Source organism: Elephas maximus, chromosome 1 (genome assembly GCF_024166365.1).
Source record: "Elephas maximus indicus isolate mEleMax1 chromosome 1, mEleMax1 primary haplotype, whole genome shotgun sequence".
Taxonomy (NCBI): Eukaryota; Metazoa; Chordata; class Mammalia; order Proboscidea; family Elephantidae; genus Elephas; species Elephas maximus.
In genome coordinates this window covers 232,435,725-232,456,072 of record NC_064819.1, presented here as the reverse complement: position 1 = coordinate 232,456,072, position 20,348 = coordinate 232,435,725, and the positions used below count along the sequence as shown (strand labels likewise).

Sequence of the window (20,348 nt, the reverse complement as noted above, 5' to 3'; positions counted from 1 at the left end):
ATGTACCATATAAAAAAAAAAATACCAGAGGAAATACACTTAATTTTATAATATTTTTAATTATATTAGAGAAACTATATATAGTTGAGTCATACAATGTCCGTATATTTCTTAGAGATACTAACATCATTCCATTTAAAAATTGGTTAAGTTTACTGTAGCTGTGAAAATTAAGCCGAATGTGTTCCTTTGCACGAAGATACACAAAGACTCCTTTACGTTAGTTAAGTGCTAATGGGCAACGTACGCAAAATTAAGGACCGGCTCCAGCCCTTGTTTCTCTAAAAGACTACTTAGGAAATGGCCAATGAAGACTAAGCCCACCCAAAAGGCTGTCGGCACGTGAGCATGTCCAGGAGCCCGTGGTCAGGGACCCACTGCATTCCCCCAAGCTCTGCGTCTGGGGCCCTGGAACCACAAATCGGAGAGGCCTAGACTGTGCTGTCATGCGTGGACACCAGTCATCTGGCCTGCCTCGCATCTCAGCTCCCCCTGTTGGGGTGTTCAGGCACCCTCAGGGATGTTTCACAGGGCTCATGAGTGGCACAGGTGAAGCACTGGTGCGCAGCCGTGGCAGCAGAGCCAGCAGGATGGGGTGACAGGTGGCACCACAGTCAGTTGCAGGCAGGGGTGGCCCCAGTAGACAGCTCTCTGGCAGCAGGCTGTCTGCACCCTGCCCCTGGTCCCAGATGCCCGTGCAATAAGTTCTCTACCTACCTTATCTAGAGTCAGTCTCTGCTGTCTGAAACCACGAGCCATGGTGGGAGTGTACCACCCTCTAATGCCCCTGTCAGTGCACAGAGCAGAGCCTCTCTGACCTCATCTGCTATCTCCTCCATGCCTGTATCCAGAATGTTCTCTAGCCTTCCTCTCACACGTGTATAGACAGCCAGGCTCTCACCCAATAGGACTAGAATTAACTTTCTAACCTGGGGGCCATCACCACATGATGGAGGAAATTACTGAAAAAATTCGGAGAGAGGAGAGAGGAGCCCTGGTGGTGCACTGGTTAAGCACTCAGCTGCTAACCAAAAGGTCAGTGGTTTGAACCCACCAGCCATTTCATGGGAGAAAGATGTGACAGTCTGTTTCTCTTAAGATTTCAGCCTGGGAAACCCTGGGGCAGTTCTACGCTGTCCTATAAGGTCACTGAGTCAGAATCAGCTCAATGGCAATGGGTTTTGTTTGTTTGTTTGTTTGTTTTGGTTTTAGGGAGGAGTCAAAGTGCTGCTAAGTTACAAATTCTGTTCAGGTGTTGTCACGGACTCTAGCACAAACTGTATGCTCTTCTTCATACAGTAAACCTACAGGTTTCTTCTTCTGCATTCAACTTTTATAAGACATTTTCATCTCAACTTCTGTTTTCAAAGCTTACTGTCTTACTCCAATCTGATTTCGCTACAAGAATTCAAACAAATCCAAATATTTTCTAAAAGCTTTCTACCCTTCTCATGGGGCTTCGTTTAAAACAGAACATTAACTTGGAGCTTTGCCATCTTTTGTTCTGGTATACCACTGCGGCTATCTTTGAAGGCAGCACTGTCAGAAGTTTCTAGAACACAACCATCCAGGTTATTTCCCTTTTATAGGGTAACAAAATTACTGTCTCCTCTAGACCAGGGATTCTCAATCTCCAGCCGGGAACAGCATCAGCGAGAGGGCTTGTTAAATCAGACCACTGCACCCACACCTGTGTTTCTGATTCAGGTGGTCTTGGGGGGAGAAGGGGCCTGATAATGTACATTTCTAACAAGGTCCCAGGTGATGCTGATACTGCTGGTTGGGGGCCACTGTGTTAGACATATAGCAACCAGGCCTTGGCAACAAAATTTTTAAATAATTAAAACCAGTTCCCATGGAGTCAATTCTGGCTCTTGACAACCCCATACGTGTCAAGGTAGCCACGGGGTTCCCAATGGCTGACTTTTTAGAAGTAGGTCACCAGGTCTTTCTTCCAAGGCACCTCTGCGTGGACTCGAACCTCTAACGTTTCAGTTAGCAGTAAGCATGTTAATCACCTGCACCACACAGGGACTCCAGGCAACAGGAGAAGCTTCTTTTTGAAGAACAACAATCCTCACGTCTCAATGGCACCAGGGTGGTGGTGACCGTTTTATTTCATTTTCTCCTGAAATCTGGGTTCTCTCATCTCTTCCTAGGGACAACTGCATCACGGCGCCCTGGACAATTCCTGAGGACACCTGCCTCACCGTGAGGCCCGCAAGAATCATCAGCTGCGCGGACAGTGACATGCTCAACCCTCATTCTAAGCAGCAGGAGAGTCGTCATAGAGCCCTTACCACAAAGGTCTTCCCGATGCCCGAGGCCACATATCCTTGAGAACTATTGAGTGGGTTCAGGTTAAACACAAATCCACTGTTAGGATCCTTTATAGAGCAGGCCTGTGGGAAACATAAAGGGGAAAAAAGAGACACATTCATGCCAACGCCACAAGAACGTAATAAATATAAAGCACCTCCCAAAATGGCGCATATGTATTCCACAAAACTGTGTGCCGTTTATTTTAAAAGCAGCGTTTATCTTAGAAACACCTGTTAGGAATGTTCATGTGTTTCTGGCAACACAGAGGGATTGAGGAACATAATGTTCAAGCCTCTGCGTCTTGGTATCTGGGGACTAAGAACACTAGTTGACAAAGTCCCTTCCCAGGTCTCCAGGGTGGCCCCGTGTGCTTGCAACAGCCTCTCTGACATGGCCCCTAAAGCACCCTAAGTGTGATGCTGGCCCGGAGACCTCAAATGTACCGAAAAGTTATCTGAGTATTCTGAAAAGTCAAATTGAGAAAAATGGTCAAACGAATAAAAGGAAACTTGATGTAATCAAAAGGATTCTATCAGAAAGATATATCAAAAAGAAGTCTGACACATAAAAACAGCTAACATCCACGGAATGTTTATTATGTGCCAGTTGATGGGCTAGAGGCTGACCACCCCTTATCTAATTAAATTTAATGACCATATTTACTTGAACAGGAAGGCTACTGCCAATCCCTGAGGAAAAAGTTAGGTGGGAACCATAAAGGAAACCTGATAAATTCAAAGCTAAAAAATTTCATGTTCGGTTTGCAGGGCAGTGACTCGAAGAACAATCGGGTGGCTGGCTCACAAACTGTTTCATGTCGACTTGTAGAGGACAAATACTTAACTTGCCCTTGAGGCTCCCACGCCTTCTTTCTGCCTGTCCACCAAATGCGGGGGCATGGGGTGGGGGGAGGTGAGCAGCAGCCACAGCCCCAGGAGGCAGTGGCTGTGGGTGACGTGCCTGACATCCTACACCATCCCCCAAACACAAGCATAGGACACCGTGCTGGAACATTCCTCTAGATAAGCCACATCCCTGCTGCAGTCTGCAGTCTGGTGGAGGTTTATGGAAGGGAGGGGACAAACAAGCAGGGCTTGCAAACAGCCAGCTCCCCTTAAGGGGTCGGAGGAAACTTCTCAGAGGAACTACTGCCACACTCTGCCCTTCACTGTGAACAAAGGTCAGCAACACCAACGAGTTGGTTTTTTTTTTTTTTTTAACTTGGAAAGAGCACATCCCAAGGCCAGAAGCACTTGGCAAGCCCAGGGGACAGAGGGCAGTGTCACATGGCTGAGGGAGAAGGGGTCCAGGAGGCCTGGCTGGAAGCAGATCATTAGGAGCTTTGAACATCACAGTGAAGCAGGGCTTCACCCTTCAGGTGCAGCGCCCTGACCTACTGGAGGTGGTAGGGTGATGTAGGACCCATCAGACCCATTTTCCAGACCAAGAACTCTGCCGTGGACAGGGAACCCATGGAGGAAAGCAGGGTGGAGATGGAGGGGAGGACCCCAGAGTACTCAAGGGTAAACTGAGAGCAGGAGGTGGGTGTTGGAGAGCCTGGAGGCAGGCAGGGTGACCTCCAGACCCCTGGCGTCAAGGCAAAGGCAATGGTGATGTGGTGAGTTCAGAACAGGGGCCCCAGGGAGGGCACGGCAGCGCGGCTCAGTGAGGGGCCAGCTGTGGAACACGTACCTGGTCTGTGTCTGTGGTTATCCGGACAGGACAGGCAGCCTCCGTGTTCCACAGGAAAGTGACCACACACTCCCAACTGAGAGAAAATATGGGATGGGTGTTCTGGAAGATCACAGGCAGGACAACAGTCAGTATAATAAAATGGAACCTGACATAAGAAAAATACTAACCTGATCCCTAAAAACACCTAAGATCTCCTGTTCATTAGGTGTCAGTCAACAGGGAGGTGTTGGACATGCATTATGGAATTCCAATATAATGTCCCATTATCCCTATGAAGGAGGTGTTATCTCTTATACCCAGACGTTAAGAAATTTACCTGTGGCCATACCAACAGAAAATGGTAGAACTGGGACCCAAAACTTGGTTTGATTCCAAGTCCATGCTTTTAAAAAACACTCTGTAACAAGAAGCCAGACGCCCGAGAGTAGAGTATGTGTCATTTCACTCGCGTAACCTCCACAACAGGCGGAACCAATGTGCTCGCAGAGATCAGCGTAACGGCCAGCCTGGACGGGGCTGAGAGGGGACGGGAGGGGCACGGGAGGGCTTCTGGGACCAGCTAATTTTCTGTTTCCGGTTATACCAAAACCAAAATCCAAACCTATTACTGTCAATTCTGACTCATGGCAGCCCCGTGTGCTACAGAGTAGAACTGCTCCAAGGGTTTTCTTGCCTGTAATCTTTACGGATTACAAAAAAAGATTACAGCCTAGGAAACCCAATGGGGTAGTTCCACTCTGTTGCATGGGGTCGCTATGAGTCAGCATTGACTCAATGACACCTAACAACAACACAACCACCAGAATATTTACGGAAGCAGATTATCCAGCCTTTCTTCTGTGGAGCTACCAGGTGGGTTCAAATCATCAACCTTTAGGTTAGCAGTCAATCACAAACTGCTTGTGCTACCCGGGCTCCTTTGGGCTCTACAGGTGTCTTCAATTTGTGAAAGTTCATCCAGCTGTTGCCCCTGTTAGCTGCTATCCAGTCGGCTCCAACTCACAGCGACTTCTACGCGTAACAGAAGGAAACACGGCCCAGCCCTGTGCCGTCTCCCCGATAGCTGGTGTGCCTGAGTACGGTGCTGTGGCTGTTACGTCAATCCATCTCAACTGAGTGTTTCCCTCGTCAACGACTTACAATTTGTGCAGTTTTGCGAGTGTGTGTTTCTACAGAAGTTCCCCACAACTATGCCACATGACTCTCCTGTAACAGCGCCCCCCCCCCCGCCGTCATGGACAGCTGGCTCCCGGTCACAGCATTGGTCACGTACACTCAGAGGTGCATCAGCATTCCTCAGGTCCTATCTAGATGTGCTGACGAGAAGCTCAAGGCACTGAGATGTGAAGGACCCGCCCAGAGGTAAGGTGATGACCGACTTGGCCCCACCGGTCATCTGACCCAGAGCCCACACCTTCCCCGCCATGCTCCACTGAAGACCTGCATGTGCTTTCTCACCTGTAAGTCCCCACCTTGGCTTGGCCTAAGCTTCTCCCAGAGTGCAGTAAAACAAAAACACACCTGTTCTTTCCACCTCGCACCACAGGGGCAGAATTACATGAGCCTTAGGCTGGGAAGTTCTGGGACTTGCAGACTCTCTGTAATGTGGCAGTCAGGCTTGATGGCTCAGTGGTTATGTGCTCAGCTGCTAACTGAAAGGTCAGTGGTTTGTACCCACCAATTGCTCCATGGTAGAAAGACATGGCAGTCTGCTTCCGTAAAGATTACAGCCTTGGAAGCCCTATGGGACAGTTCTATTCTGTCCTATAGGGTCACTATGAGTCAACCGACTCAATGGCAACAGGGATTTGGGTTTGGTAGTGTGGCGTTCTCTAGTCACTCTGTGAGGACGTGCTGGGTCTGTGCTGTGTACCAGGCCCTGTGTACATGCTGAGGGATACAGTGATGATGTGAAATTACTCTGAAAACTAAGACACACCGTCAAATAAAGTCTCTTAAAAAAACTGATACACTAAAGGGGCAAAGAACTTACTGGAACTATCCAGTATCTGGGGCAGCAAGCAAGCAGAGAAGAGCAGATACAGGGAAAGGTTCTGAGGAGGGGCGGACATTAAGTGCCCAGGCGCAGTGACAGCGAGGATGGACAGGGGAGTTGGGCACGTGCCTGGGGAATCAAAGCCCCCAGGATTCCTTCCCAAGATCCTGAGAGGGAAATGGAAGCCCACGCTCAGGGCACACAAAGGATTGTGTGTTCATAACTTCATTCATGGGCCTCGTTTAGCCAGCTAACAATTCTATCCCTTCGTCGGGAGATCCTCTAGAATTCTCAAGAAACTACCCCTGGGATGAATGAATTAGCGTTCTGGCAAGCCACACATCTAACTTGAGGATCTTCAGGGCAACTGGAAAGAAGGTGACTTAAGGTCCACCGAACTGGATGGTGCAAACAGGTAACACACTCGACTTGCTAACCAAAAGGCTGGAGGTTTGAGTCCACACAGCGGTGCTCAGAAGAAAGGTCTGGTGATCTGTTTCCAAAGACCCAGCCACTGAAAACTCTGTGGAGCACAGCTCTGCCCTGATACACCTGGGGTCACCACAAGTCAGGGCCGGCTCAACAGTAAGTGGTTTTAGACTGGTGGGGTGCAGGAAACACATTTTCCTAGTCCATTTCAAGGAGGTTAGAGGACGCTGTAACAGATCTGGGCTTGTAAATACTTAAATAATAAACATGACTTCAGTCATGGTGTCACTCTGGATTTACCCAACAGTTTTGAAATTATTAAAAGATATGACCCAGTAAAAACATGTAACTCCAGGTGAAAAAGCAATTGGGGCTGTACACTACACCCCAACAGCATTTTTATTTGGAATTTTCTATTCTGTTCTCCCCTGGCCAAGGAACTCATGGCCAAAAGAAATTCAGCCACCTTCTCTGCTCCCTGACCTAATTTTTCATCCTTGTTTTGCAATTGTATTACACATCTGTCCTTCCCTGTTTGTCTGAGACGCATCAGCCCCACTGTCCTCACTGTTGAACTCTGGGATTGAGACACCAAACCATCAATCTGTACAACCTCAGGGAAATCTCAAGTCCACAGAAGACCAGACAGTGTCCGTCTCACACTGACACTCAAACCCAGCAGTGAAGGGTTTTAAAGGATGAGACTTCAGAATCATAGCCACGGGAGCACCACCTGTGAGCTCCTTGCTCCTCCTGGTTACTGCACGTGCTGACCCTTAATAAGGCCACCGACCTCCTCTGCATCCCGAGATGGCTCACTTCTATTGAGACACGTCAGGGAGCTCAGTCAGTCAAGAGGCCCCAAAGCAACTCCAACCCAGGCGCCACACACCACATACCAGGCTGCCCGGGGAACAGATGAGGTGGATCCGCGTGGTGTAGGTGGTCAGCTGGCCATCGCTGGTCCTACAGGCCGAGCCATTCACATACTCAAGGAGGAGGCTGCCCCTGTCCTCAATCGAGGGACCCGCCCTCGCAATGCCCAAGTTGCTGATGGAGACAATCTCGGAAGAGGAGCCCTGAAAGCGAACATGTCTCGTTAGACTTTCCCTTGGAAGAGAAAAACAAGCGACTCCCTCGTTTTGATGGCACGGAGGTCACGGCCCCCATAAAGAAAACGTGTACGTGCACCTCTGCACGCAACAGGGCAGGGAATTCTGACCACTGGAATGTACTCTTCTACTTCCTTTAAAGGACTTCCAGGGTGCCCTTAATGTATGCCAGGAAAGGATGTTCCTGACAAGCTGTTTTAAGGAAGTCCATTTCCAGAGCAAATGTGCACCTTTAAGATCCACCATGCGTGACGATCACGAGGAAGCGTGGAACCCACTGAAAGGCGGCGTTCAGCTCAGTACCCAGGGAGTGTGGACGCTTGGACCAAGCCCCCCTCAGCTACTCACCCAAGCCCATATCCTCCCAGCTAGGCCAGAAGCAATAGCTTCAGGAAGCTGAATCACTCAAAAGACACCTTTTGAATTCAGCTTCCCCTGCCCTTTACTGTGATCAAAGGCCACCAACACCAGGACTTTATTTTTTTAGGTTTGGCCTGCATCTGCTGGGAGGAGATCGGCTTACACAGGTGGCCCCACGCACGCTCACGCCGAGGGCTCCACTCTAGCAGCGAGGCCAGCTTTGATCTGGGGGTCCTAAAATAGCCCCTCCACCCCCTCAGTCATGTGCCAAGGAGACCCATAGGACTCCGGGGAGGCAGACTCACTTGCTCACGCTTGTACTTCATCTCACACACGGAGGCAAAGCGGTCACAGCCTGACACCGGGTTCAGGGGCCGACAGACATTGAGATAGTACTTCCTCCAGGTGGAACGCTCCCCGCCATTATCCATGGCGTACCAGTTTCCGCCCCGGCTGCCTCCAGATTTTGCTAGGCTATAATTCCAAAGCAAAATGCCTGCTTTTAAAGAGCTTACACATTCCAGTGTGATAATTTGTTTCTAGGTAGTTAGAGAAATGTGGACATATCAAGTGAAGCGTGACCAGCTTGCCATGATTGACACTCAGCATGATCACAACTGACCCTCACCACAGGCCACGGGCCCTGAACTCTGTGCTGACAGTTTGGTTGCAAACAGTGATGTTAAAGGCCCCCCCCCCCGCCCACCATGGGAAAGCTCACACCCACAGAACACCAAACAGTGCATGTCACACACTGATTTCCTAACAACCACCAGACCATCATTAGGACTTGTTCTGCTTTGAGCTCCCCATCTCGGCCCCGCGCCCCAGCACTAACATAACTCCCCATCATCAGCTCAGTCACACGATCACTAGCAGCATCTCCACCACCTCAGCCCCCATGCTGGACTCAACCTCAAGACCAAGCCAGTGGACCCCAAGGAAGCCCCTCACCTGGAGAGGTCGTACTGCTCCAGCGTGTAGGGGTCTGTCACTGCACACTCCAGGGGCTCCTCAGGGCAGGCGTAGCTGGTGTACCACCGGAAATTGTAAGTAGAGTTATCTTCTTCCTAACCGCACGCCAAGGAGGGAAATAGGAGAAGGGGTGGCAAAAAAAAAAAAAGGTAATATTACATAAAACCAGCACCTCAAAAGTGACAATGGCATTTTAAAAATAAAAACCACATCTCTCGTACATTTTAACATCAACAGGCAAACGGATTAACAAAAGGTGGTCTATCCACACAATGGAGGATCACTCAGCCATAAAGAGAAACAAGTCCTGATACATGCTATGACACGGACGAACCTGGAAGACAACATGCTGAGTGAAATAAGTAGGTCCCAACACAATAAATACTGTATGATCCCACTTACATAAAATATCTAGAATAGGCCAATGCATAGAGACCAAAGTTTATCAGCAGTTATCAGGGACGGGGGAGGGGGGCGGGCGGGGCCGGGGGGAGTCATTGCTTCAGGAGTACTGAGTTATCTGTTAAGGGTGATGGAAAAATTTAAAGAGATAGTGGTGATGGTTGCAAAACACAGAGAATGTCAAGAACGCCACTGAACCATACACGTAAAAAGGGTTGAAAGAGCTAAACTGTGTTTGTTATATATGTTTTGCAAGAATTTTTTTTTTTTTAAGTTTGCTTTGCCCATTTTTTTTGCCCATCTCCTTTCATTTTATGAAAAGGAAGATTGCCCAGGAATAAATTAAGATGGAATTCCAGCCTCTGCTACGTGGGGCTGAGGGATGATTTTTTATGCTTGTACGTATTTTTGTACCCAAAACTAACAGGGTCGCAGGCTGCCACTGAGGTGTACGGCCCCCTGACTAACAGCTTAAAAAATGAACCATACTGCCCTTGTTCCCTGGAAGATCTGACAGGAATGATGAAATCAGACATGATGATTAGGCCAGGAAACCACACTCATTAATACTAGCTCTGCTTCTAAATAAAGCACCCAGGACAGGCTCGTGGACAAGTTTTTGGGGTGCTGGGGTGGGGGGCTATCTCAGTGAACCTCTGGAAAAACCACATCGCAGGTTAGGAAAGTCATGAGCCCTGTTGGTGATGCTGTTTGTGCCCTGCCTGTTGGAGATGAGCATTCTCTCTTCCTTTCCCTCCCCAGTGCATGCACGCACACGCACACACAGGACAATTCCTACCTGATATTCAGGGACACCTATACCAGCATCCCGATCACAAAGAAAAGTGATAAGTGTAGCTCTTGGTGTATGCTTTTCATTATTATAGGGTGTACCATCTTTGTAGTTCAACTGGATCATCCCATCATAATAAGAAAGTTTAGCATTACTCAGGCCCAGGTTCCAAGCCTTCTTGTCACTAAAAACAAATAAACAAATGTCTCTCAGAACAGATACAACTACCAGAAACACTCTGATGCTGCCATGTTCAGGGACTGGCCAATAGTCTAGAATTCCTGGATGCAGGGTGACGTACCACACGAGTCCCAGGTAAGGATTTCTAAGAGGGGCACCCTTGTGGGGCTGGGGCCTTAGAGGGCTCCCACTCCACCCCACCCCACTCACTGCGACCCAAATCCACTCTCGGCACTGCTGGCTGAAGACACAACTCACTCCATTTCAACTAGTACCACACAGAATGGAGAAACACGTGCATGAAAATCTATGTAACATCTGAGAAGCACAAGACACACAGAACTAAAGTACCACGTAAACCCACTCTTCCTCTCCAAGGAACGTGGCTTGCCCCTTCTCTGAAGCAAAACTCCGAGCACCCTCCGGTGTTTAGCCAGGTTTTCTCAGCATTTAAATCCTTACGTGATAATAGTAAGAGAGAACATACCCATTCCTGAGTAAAATATGTGTTAGCACAAAATACCTCAGAACAAATCCATGACTGCAAACAATTACTTGCCTTTTTGCGACCTGACATGCTCCAGAGTTTGACTCACAAGAGTCCACGGTCACAGAACCACACACGTTTATGTAAAAGTCATACTTCTCTGTTTCAACTTGATAGCTGCCATTTTTCTTTTTGAGAAGTGACAAATCAAAGGAAAACCCTAAGCAAGGACAAAAAGATCAAAGTATGTAAGGTCAGTCAGAACTCAGTCAACAAGGGTGACTTCATGCCAGCCCAGCAGCATCGGCATCGAGAGAGAGACATGCTTCCCAGGGACAAAGATAATCTTCCCCTCAGGCCACCAGAGCTGCGATGACTAACATTTTTTCTTGGACACGGATTCAACGCCACCAACCCCTTTTACTGTGTGAACTTAAATTCTCTGCGAAGTCTCTAATGGCCTTCTCGTACAGTCTCCCTAGGATAGGTTTCTTGGCTAGAATTCAGGTGAAAAGCCTTTTCAAACATGGTTTATTTTCTTTGTTCCTCAGGTGTGTCATTCGGCAAACTTACCTTAACAGTGAATTTAGTCAATATTTTCAATATCGCCAACAAGCCCCAAATATCAGATTGTCAGATTATGGTCAAACAGTACTAAAATAATTTTAAAGGCGGTTCTCTCTAAAACATTAAAAAAAAAAAAAAAGGCAGCAGTTATAAGTGACGGGAGACAACACCCACCTGCCTGGGGATCAAAAACCGTACAGTTCTCACCCTCCGTCCTGGCCAACACGCAGGCAGCAGCCGTGTGCCACTCAAACTCATAGAAACAACCATTATCCCCAGAACTTCTCAGCACTGGAGCACTTTGTAAATCACCTGTCGATGGGGGAGAAGATCTATCACCAAATCCATTCCTGAAAATCTTCCCTTATTCTCACCATTAAAAATGGCTTGGCAGAAACAAAACAAAACTACCACTGCCACAGAATTGATTCTGACTCATGGTGACCCCATATGTTACAGAGGAGACCTGCTCCATAGTTTTCTTGGCTGTAATCTCTACAGAAGCAGACCCCCAGGCCTTTCTTTCACAGCACTGCTGGGTGGGTTTGAATCGTCAACTTTTAGGTTAGTAGTTGAGCACAAACTGTTGGTTCCACCCCAAAAAACAAAAACTCACTGCCGTCGATTCTGACTCATAGTGACCCCATAGGGTTTCTAAGGCTGTAAATCTCTATAGAAGCTGACTGCCACATCTTTCTCCCATGGAACCTCTGGTGGTTTTGAACCACCAACCTTTCAGTTAGCAGTTGATCGCTTTAACCATTGTGCCACCAGGGCTGTTTTGTTCCCCCAGAGACATTATTCTTACTCTGTTAAAAAGAAACTTGGCAGAAGTAGCAGGAAATTAGGTAAAACATACTGAATGTCAAAAGATGGTCAGTCATATTTTGACCTATCCCAAAACTGGGAACTTATCCAAAGGAATACATCAACGCGAAGTGGAGAGAGGCCACGGAAGAGCAGTTACCCACGCTGGAAACGTGCTATTATTCCAACAATCGTGGTGTTTAGAAATAACACAACCACATCTTACCAGTGAAGAGAAAACCAAACCAAACCAAACCCACTGCCATTGAGTCAGACTCAACCCTCTCAGAGTAGAACTGCCCCGTAGGGTTTCCAAGGCTGTAAATCTTTACAGAAGCAGCTGCCACATCTTTCTCCCACAGAGCAGCTGGTAGGTTCGGACCACCAGCCTCTTGGTTCACAGCCGAGCGCTTTAATCACTGTACCACCAGGCCTCCTCACCAACAAAGACATCCCCCCAAAATTACAAAAATAAATGTGGGCCATACGAGAGTACCCACAAAACTACTGCATCTTGAAGAACATAAAAATGTGTACATAGGTATTGATTTTGACTACAAAACAATGCACACCTCTACATAAAGATAAGTGAGGATGAACACTGTGTCTAAAGGGTGAGATTATCAGCAATGTTTTAAACTGATTTTTCCCACCCTCTCAAGGAAGTTAAGCAACTCGCAGAAAACGTTGTATCACAAGGCAGGGAAAGCCAGCTGACACTCACGGCTCCACTGGAAAATTACCACAAAACTCCCCCTGTGCAGCAGCCTAGGGCACCGCCCGTCGGGGGAGGTGACGCTGGTGGAGGAGAAAACCCCGATGACCCAGCTCCCACTACCAAGCGTTCCGGAGCCTCCAAAGCTCCGAGTTCCGCCTCCAACCTGGCCTTCCCAGTGACGTGACGGAGGAAGAGAGGATGAAGGACAATGGCACTCCTCTGGCAAAAGCCATTCAAACATATCACCTTTTTTTTCTTCTTTAATTTTTACCTGGCTTGCACACAAGTGTGATGTTAGTTTTTATTTTCTTGCCATTACCACAATCATCACCATCTGAATAAGAGAGTTGAATGTTTCCTTCATCTTTTGTGGGAGAAGAAATAAATTTTCCCAGATTTTTACTTCCACTCTTATCTGGAAAAGAGAAAGGGGATGGGGGGGGCAGAAGACAATTAAAAATAATCATGGCACAGATGAAAAAAAAAGTTGCTGTCGAGTCAACCCCAACTCACAGTGACCCCACGTGTGTCAGAGTAGAACTGTGCTTCCTAGGGTTTTCAGTGGCTGATTTTTTTGAAGTAGATCCTCAGGCCTTTCTTCTGAGGTGCCTCTGGGTGGACTTGAACTGCCAGCCTTTCAGTTGGTAGCCAAGCAGTTAATCGTTTGCACCACTCAGGGACTCAGACACAGATGAAGAGGCAACCAGAGTCAGCAGAAGCTCAGCCTGGGCACCATGACCCCTGCTCCGGCCCGCACAGGCAGGCCAGGATAAGAAGTGGGCTTTGCTTGAGTGACAGGCCTGGTGGGGGGGTAGCAGCCACGTGCAGGAGGGCTCCAAGGCCACCTCCAGGCTCTGAGAGCCATGAACAAGAAGCCCCGATCTCCATGGGCACGAGAGAAAGAAGAGGTGGCAAGCATTGCAGGGGCCTTGGCCACCCTGTGACTCGGGGGTGCTGTAGAAAGTACAGCCAAGGAATTACAGCAGCACCAGGAACAAAGCAAGAAGTGACCAAACCTGTTTAGCAGGCCAGGCCAGGGGGCCACTTAACACTCTGTCCAGTTGGCTTTACTTTAAAACAAAAAATCTGTCCAACAGTCTTTTTTAAGTAGGCTCCTGGACATGCTTTTAAAAAGACCACACGGCAACTTGCATAGTTAAGAGAGGTTTTCCATTACATCAAAGAGACCCCCACAATGGCTTCTGAAGACTAGGACTGTTCCTAAAATCTAACCCAGGTCCACAACCCTCACCTCACATGTGTCACAGGCGGTAACTACTCTCATCTCCAGGCATTTGCAAAGTAAGATTTAAATGACAAACAGCTACGGTGCTGAATCTCTGTTTTAAATTGAGAAGTCTCTACCTGACAGGTTCACAATTACAGCTGAACAATTACAACTAAACAAAAGGAATCCAAGAAGTACCCTCCTACCAAGGCTATGAGATAACATTTTCCTTATCGTAACAGTTGAACAAGTCCAGGCAGTTAGTGTCGCAGTTAGTATCGTTTTTGTTGTTAGCTCATCAAGTCAATTCCAACTCATGGCGGCCCCAAGTCATGGCAACCCCACGTGTGCAGTGTAGAACTGCTCCCCAGGGTTTTCGAGGCAGTGACTTTTTGGAAGCAGATCACCAGGCCTGTCTTCCCAGGCGCCACAAGGTGAGTTCAAACCACTAGCTTTTCACCTGGTAGTCGAGTGCTTAACCATTTGCGGCACCCAGGGACACACTACGAAATCAAAATCAGTTTTACACAAGGACTAGCAATGTCATTCTTCAGGTTACAAAATGGACAGATAATCAAATACTTCCCAACGTGCTTCTCCGTGTTACCAGTTACAAGCTGGCTTTAGCAACGTCAGGCTTTCCGGATAATCAAAGTTCTACATTTTTCAGAGTGTATCATGCAGTTTCCTACAATTGGGTCATTAAATTTTTTTCTTCACCGTCCTTCATATTTTGAACCCAGAAAGAGGAGGCTTAGATATGCCTCAGGATGATTTTGTAATTCACTCCAGGCTGGGTGCAGCTGAGTGTCCCCCTCAGCCCCACTCACCCACGGCACACACGGCCGCGTCCTCGGGGCAGCCTCTGGCCTGGCCCTTCTGTAGCACTCGGTGACAGATGTTAATGAAAAAATGCTTCTTTTCCACATCTGCCTGGCTGCCATCCACAGCTTCCCAGTTCTGTTCCCGTTCTGTAACGGAAAAAAGTGTTTTAGCGAAAGGCCACGATTATTCCTCTGTGAATCGCATCATACATGGTGAGGAAGCCAAAGGAAAGGGGCCCAGAGCTCGTGAAGCATTTGGTCCCTGTCATGGGCTGAACTCTGTCCCCAAAACAGTTATGTTGGAGTCCTCACCCCTGCGCCTGTGAATGCGACCTTGTTTGGAGAAACGGGTCCTTCTTTGAAGATATTATCAGTTAAGCCATACCAGAGTGGGGTGAGTCCCAGCCCTGATCCCTTCTGAGTGGTGTCTTATACAAGAGAGGCACACCCGAGGGAAGACAGCATGTGAAGAATCTACATGCAGCCAAGGAATGCCAAGGATCGCCGGCAGCCACCATAAACTAGGAGAGGGCCCTCAAAGGAATCAGCACGGCCGATACCCAGATTTCAAACTCTTTTCCAGCCTCCAGGACTGTGGGAAAAAAAATTCCTGTTCTTTAAAGACACCCACTGGTGGTATTTTGTAATGGTAGCCCCAGGACACTAAGACATCCACCCAGCCTCTCTCACTCACATCTCTGTAACCCAGGGAGGCTGAAGGCCCGGCACCTCACCAAGATTCTGAGGTTGCTTGTTGAATGTGATGGGAGCAAACCACACCCCAACGCTTAGGAGATGTAAATAAGGAAATCGGGAATTAAACGGCAAAATTCCCCAAAGCCCTGCAGTATGAAATCAGAAACTGAAAACCAAATCAGGAAACCAACATGGCCTGGGGGTGTGACAGAAAAGACACACCATCAAGGATGCATCCAGGATGGAGCTCCCTTCAGCCTCCAAAGGGCTGTGTGGTGAGGAGAAACCTAGACCCGTACATGTAAGAAGCCCAGAAGCTGGGCTCAGTGCCCCACAAAGACACACAGCAATGGTCACTGAACCCGAAAGGTACAGAATCCAGTCATCTCCCAGGAGAACCAGATCCAACCTCGACAGGAAGCAGAGGAAGCATGAGCCAAGAGTGGCCACGAGGCTGTGATCTTCACGGAAGCAGACTGCCACATCTTTCTCCCTCGGAGTCGCTGATGGGTTCGAACCACCGACCTTTCAGTTAGCATCCAAGGGCTTAACCAAATGCACCACCGGGGCCCCTTACAGCCATAAAGGCATAAACTAGAACTTGTATGTGAGTAAGGAAGTAAAGATAAAAAATACATCTAGACAAAAATTCTTATTTAAAAATACTACTTTTACATGTCAGAGACTAGGATTTGGAAGGCAAAACTCCATGGCTAGCAGGTGGTAATACAAGTATCGGCTCAAGTAGCCTAAAAGAGACCACAGGTGACTATGAGTGTAAACAAAGGCTCGCCCTAAACACAGTCCGAGAGCCCTGCCTGGAGGGCTGTAGAGTCTGTAAGACAGGGGACTTTGTAAGCCAGTAGGAAGAGTTTTAGCTCTCGCCCTACAGCTTTCTAAGCATTATCTGGGTGCAAGTGCTATGAAAATCCAGCAGGTCCCCAGACACACAGAGTTGTGGCAGGAAGGCTGCTGGATGCATGGACGTATCCCAGAATCATTCACAGATCCAAGGTTGTGTGCTGTACACAGTGAAGCTGAGAAAACCTTGACCGAGAAATAAGTACCACCAACCAGTCTACTGGAAGCAAGCTGAGGCTGGACAAAGCAGGCCCTAGCTCAAGGAAACGGAGCTGGCTGTGGCTGTACCAGTCCTCAGCCGGGTCTCTGATTCCAAGTCAGGGCTCTTTCTCCTTGCATAAAGCCCACCTCTTTGTGAACATGCATGAACCAGAACTGACCGCTGCCCCTTCCTGGCAGCCTCTCCTTAACACAGACACACACCCCGGAGGCAGTGCCTAACACAGGGCATTAGGGCAGAGGCCTGCGTGCATGGGGGAGCTCAGGATGCACCCATGAGAGGAAGCCCCCTTTCTAGTGCTGTGCTTGTCAAGCCAGGTGAGGACTCCAACAACAGGGCCGACAGTCCTCCAGCAGCTATGGAGAGTGTGACTTTGTGCAAGTCATTCTTTGCCTTCGGCTGTTATCTCCAGTACACAGATCAACCATCTGCAACAGCCCTGCTTCCAGGACTGTAAAAAGGGTAAAACTACAAAGTCTCCGCTGGATGAGTCACCCTGTCACAAGCTCCAACACGTATGATTCAATCTTCTGTTTCCTGATAAATGGTAGCCCTGCGAGGGCGGGGGCAGGCCCCGTGCCCCTTGCAGCATCCCCCGCACCAAGTATGACTCCAAACATTCAAAAAACGTTTGTCCAGTGAATCAATCACTGCAATTCTTTCAGCAAGCTGTCACCATGAGCCAGGCCCTTGAGGACCAGCCCTGCCTTGGAGTTCACAGCACTTACCACAGTCCCCAGGGCTCGCCCACCTTGTCTCCCCTGATCCAAGATAGTGCTGGGGGTAGGAGGCAACGCAACAACGCTGAGGAAGGCAATGAGGCAGCGAGACAAAGGGGGAAGCTTGGATCCAGACGCAGGGCACAAACCGAGCCCCAGCCTACCACCCTTAACACCAACCATGTCACCCTCTGAGCCTGAGAGGTCATGTGTTACATGGAATACCACCAGCTTGAATGCTGTCATAGGAGTTTAAACTAAAAAAGGATTTACCCCGAAGCACAGGCCTGGCACACGGCAGATCCCTGGCAGTCTCTATTCAACTATTATAAGGTGGGGAAGGCAGCACAGCTGAGATGGCAACGCCAGCCCCAAGTCAGCCATTCCGCCTCCCATTTCAGCACGATTTCCAAGCATCTGCTGCTGCGTGAGGAGATGGGGAAAGGAAGGTCCTGACAGCTGACAGTGTCAGAGTACACAGGAGCAGCATGTCCAAAACCACTCTGGGAAGAGGCAGGAGGATCCCTGGAGACATAGACATCGCCCCACGACCTCGCGGCCTACCTGAGTGTCGAGCCAGAGGGGACAGGTCGTAGCGCCTCTTCCTGTCGCTAAGGCCGCACAGCTGGTCCTCCTTCTCCTTGACACAGGCATACTTCGTGTCCCACGTGAAGAAATAGGTACAGTCCACCTCCCCTGTGAACACAGGGGCTCCTTTCCCGTCGCTACCTGTGGAATGTGCCAAGGGAAAAGTCAAACCTCAGAATGGCAGAGGAACAAGGGGAGAAAAGTAAAAAGGACCCAGCTGACAGTCCGGCTAGAAAATCCCAGTCCAAGCCCTCTGGGGCCAGAGATCAGAGCAGCTTCTACTACATTTCGGACACTTGGTTCCTGACCAGCCATGCAGGGCCTGATCCCATTCATCCTGGAAGAATGTACCCAGTAAGTGAGAAAGTTGCCCACGGCCGCCACAAGAGGAGACAAACAAGATACTAACAGGGACAGGCAAGCAACAGAGGAAGGCCCAGCACTCACAGGTCAGGATTTCGGAACAGCCTCTGGGATGGCACGACCCTCCACACGACTCGTAGCAGCCTTTCACAACCTCTCCCTGAACCACACAATTCTGAAAGCACCATCCTGCTCTCCCAGCCGCCAAGACCCACCCCCCAAAAGCCCGCGTCACAGCATGGCTTCCCGGTGCTTGGAGTCCATCAGCAGCAGATGGGGAGCTGAGGCTGCCAATGAGCCAAGGAGCTCTCTGCCCCAGCAGGGGTGGCAGCATCCATTCCTCCATTACTCTCTATTGCAAAGACAACACTACCTATTCGCCAGACATTTAACTTTCCTCCTGGGCTCACAGCAAAGCTACACTTCCCAGCTACCCTTGCACTGAAGGTCAGACCATGCAACTTCATTCTGGCCCATTTATTTAAAAAAAAAAAAATACTATCTTCATTCTGCAGAGACCTGGGAGGCCTGGTGGCAAAGACAGCAAGAGCCTAGGTCCCTGAATGGCTGGCTACCTGAAGCAGAGCCCCCACCTCCACCAGTAGCCCCCTAGGACCCACACGGAACTGTGGTATGAGTGGGAAACAAGCCTTCAGTGTACTGAGCCACTTAAATTGGCGGATAGTCTTTTATTAACCTATCCTAACATATTTTACTTTTCCGGAAAAAATGACCTAATGTCTTATTTGACAGAACCACTAATTATAAGGCATCACATTACATTAAACTACACATAGGTTATTGAAATAAATGGTGAAAGTGCACATGCACACATATAAAACAGCTAAAAGAATACATTTGTGCACCTTTGTATCATAAATATTCATGAACCCTAGAGTCATAAGCATAAGCAACTCCTGAAGACCCAAGTTATACCATAAACCACATTATACTGCAGAGCCAACGAACACAGTCACATTCAAGAACACATTATTATCATATTTATCCAGTAAGCACAGAATCCACCAAAAGACTCCGTAAGTTTAAATCTGAGCAAAGCCATAATGAAATAATTTTACAGTACATACACTCTGCTCCAAATTTTGGAGTATTGAATCACGGAATGGGAAGGAACCATAAATATTTTACGATCCAGCTCCTGCCTGGGAGAGGATGTGGGAAACTCCTCCACAAAGCCCCATCGTCTCTCTGTCCGTTTCCCTGTTACACTAGTAACAAAATCAGGCTGCTGAAGCACTTACTTTTTAACATTTGGGCGTCATTAATTTTGTCAGGTACAATAAGGGCCCTGAGGTTACACAAAGGAATGCCCCTTTTTACAGGTGGGGTGAAGTGTTAGGATTCATCGACACATAGTTAATATGAAACAAATTTGACAAAACCTCGTCGCCGTTAGTTGCTATTGGGTCAAGTCTAACTCATGGCAACCCCATGTGTGAAAAGTAGAACTGCTCCATAGGGTTGTCAAGGCTGCGACCTTTTGGAGGCATCACCCGGCCTTTCTTCCTAGGTGCCTCTGGGCAGGTTCAAACTGCCAACCTTCGGGCTAATAATCAAGAGCTTAACTGTCTGTGCCACCCCAGGATGCCACTGGCAAAACATTAATGACTGTTATATCTGACTGGTAGGCACATGATTTTTGATTGTAATGTTCTACTTCTATATCTGAAATTTTTTATAATAAAAAGTTAAAAAGAAGGAAAGTCTCATATTTTTTTCAAGCCTTGGCTCCTGCAGTCTTTAGCTTTCCTGCCCGATTCTTCAGTGTCCACCCCCATTCCCTATGACTGCATGACTAATATGTCCTCCCCAATATCCTCTTCGTCTGCTGGGATCTTTCTGGATCATTATTGTATCTTCCCAGCACCCCTAAATGAGTTCAGCATACTCTCAAAGGTCTCAGTGAAAGTATTAATAAAAAGCCCTGAACAGGTAGGGCCAAAAGAAGGCACAATCAGGTTGATGGGTGACGTGGCCCACGGGAG

General features: G+C 48.3%; 1 protein-coding gene across 1 annotated transcript in view; it reads right to left on the bottom strand.

The window, feature by feature from the left end:
• IGF2R (insulin like growth factor 2 receptor) overlaps nucleotides 1-20,348 on the bottom strand; it is a 124,515-nt gene that overhangs the window by 39,478 nt on the left and 64,689 nt on the right. The window contains exons 11-21 of the mRNA XM_049904986.1: nucleotides 17,956-18,120; nucleotides 14,902-15,042; nucleotides 13,115-13,258; nucleotides 11,493-11,630; nucleotides 10,824-10,971; nucleotides 10,091-10,268; nucleotides 8,869-8,984; nucleotides 8,220-8,388; nucleotides 7,342-7,521; nucleotides 4,015-4,116; nucleotides 2,301-2,402 (exon numbers count right to left, since the gene is read on the bottom strand). Coding sequence (XP_049760943.1) covers nucleotides 2,301-2,402; nucleotides 4,015-4,116; nucleotides 7,342-7,521; nucleotides 8,220-8,388; nucleotides 8,869-8,984; nucleotides 10,091-10,268; nucleotides 10,824-10,971; nucleotides 11,493-11,630; nucleotides 13,115-13,258; nucleotides 14,902-15,042; nucleotides 17,956-18,120 — 1,583 coding nt within the window. The remainder of the gene's footprint in view (nucleotides 1-2,300; nucleotides 2,403-4,014; nucleotides 4,117-7,341; nucleotides 7,522-8,219; nucleotides 8,389-8,868; nucleotides 8,985-10,090; nucleotides 10,269-10,823; nucleotides 10,972-11,492; nucleotides 11,631-13,114; nucleotides 13,259-14,901; nucleotides 15,043-17,955; nucleotides 18,121-20,348) is intronic.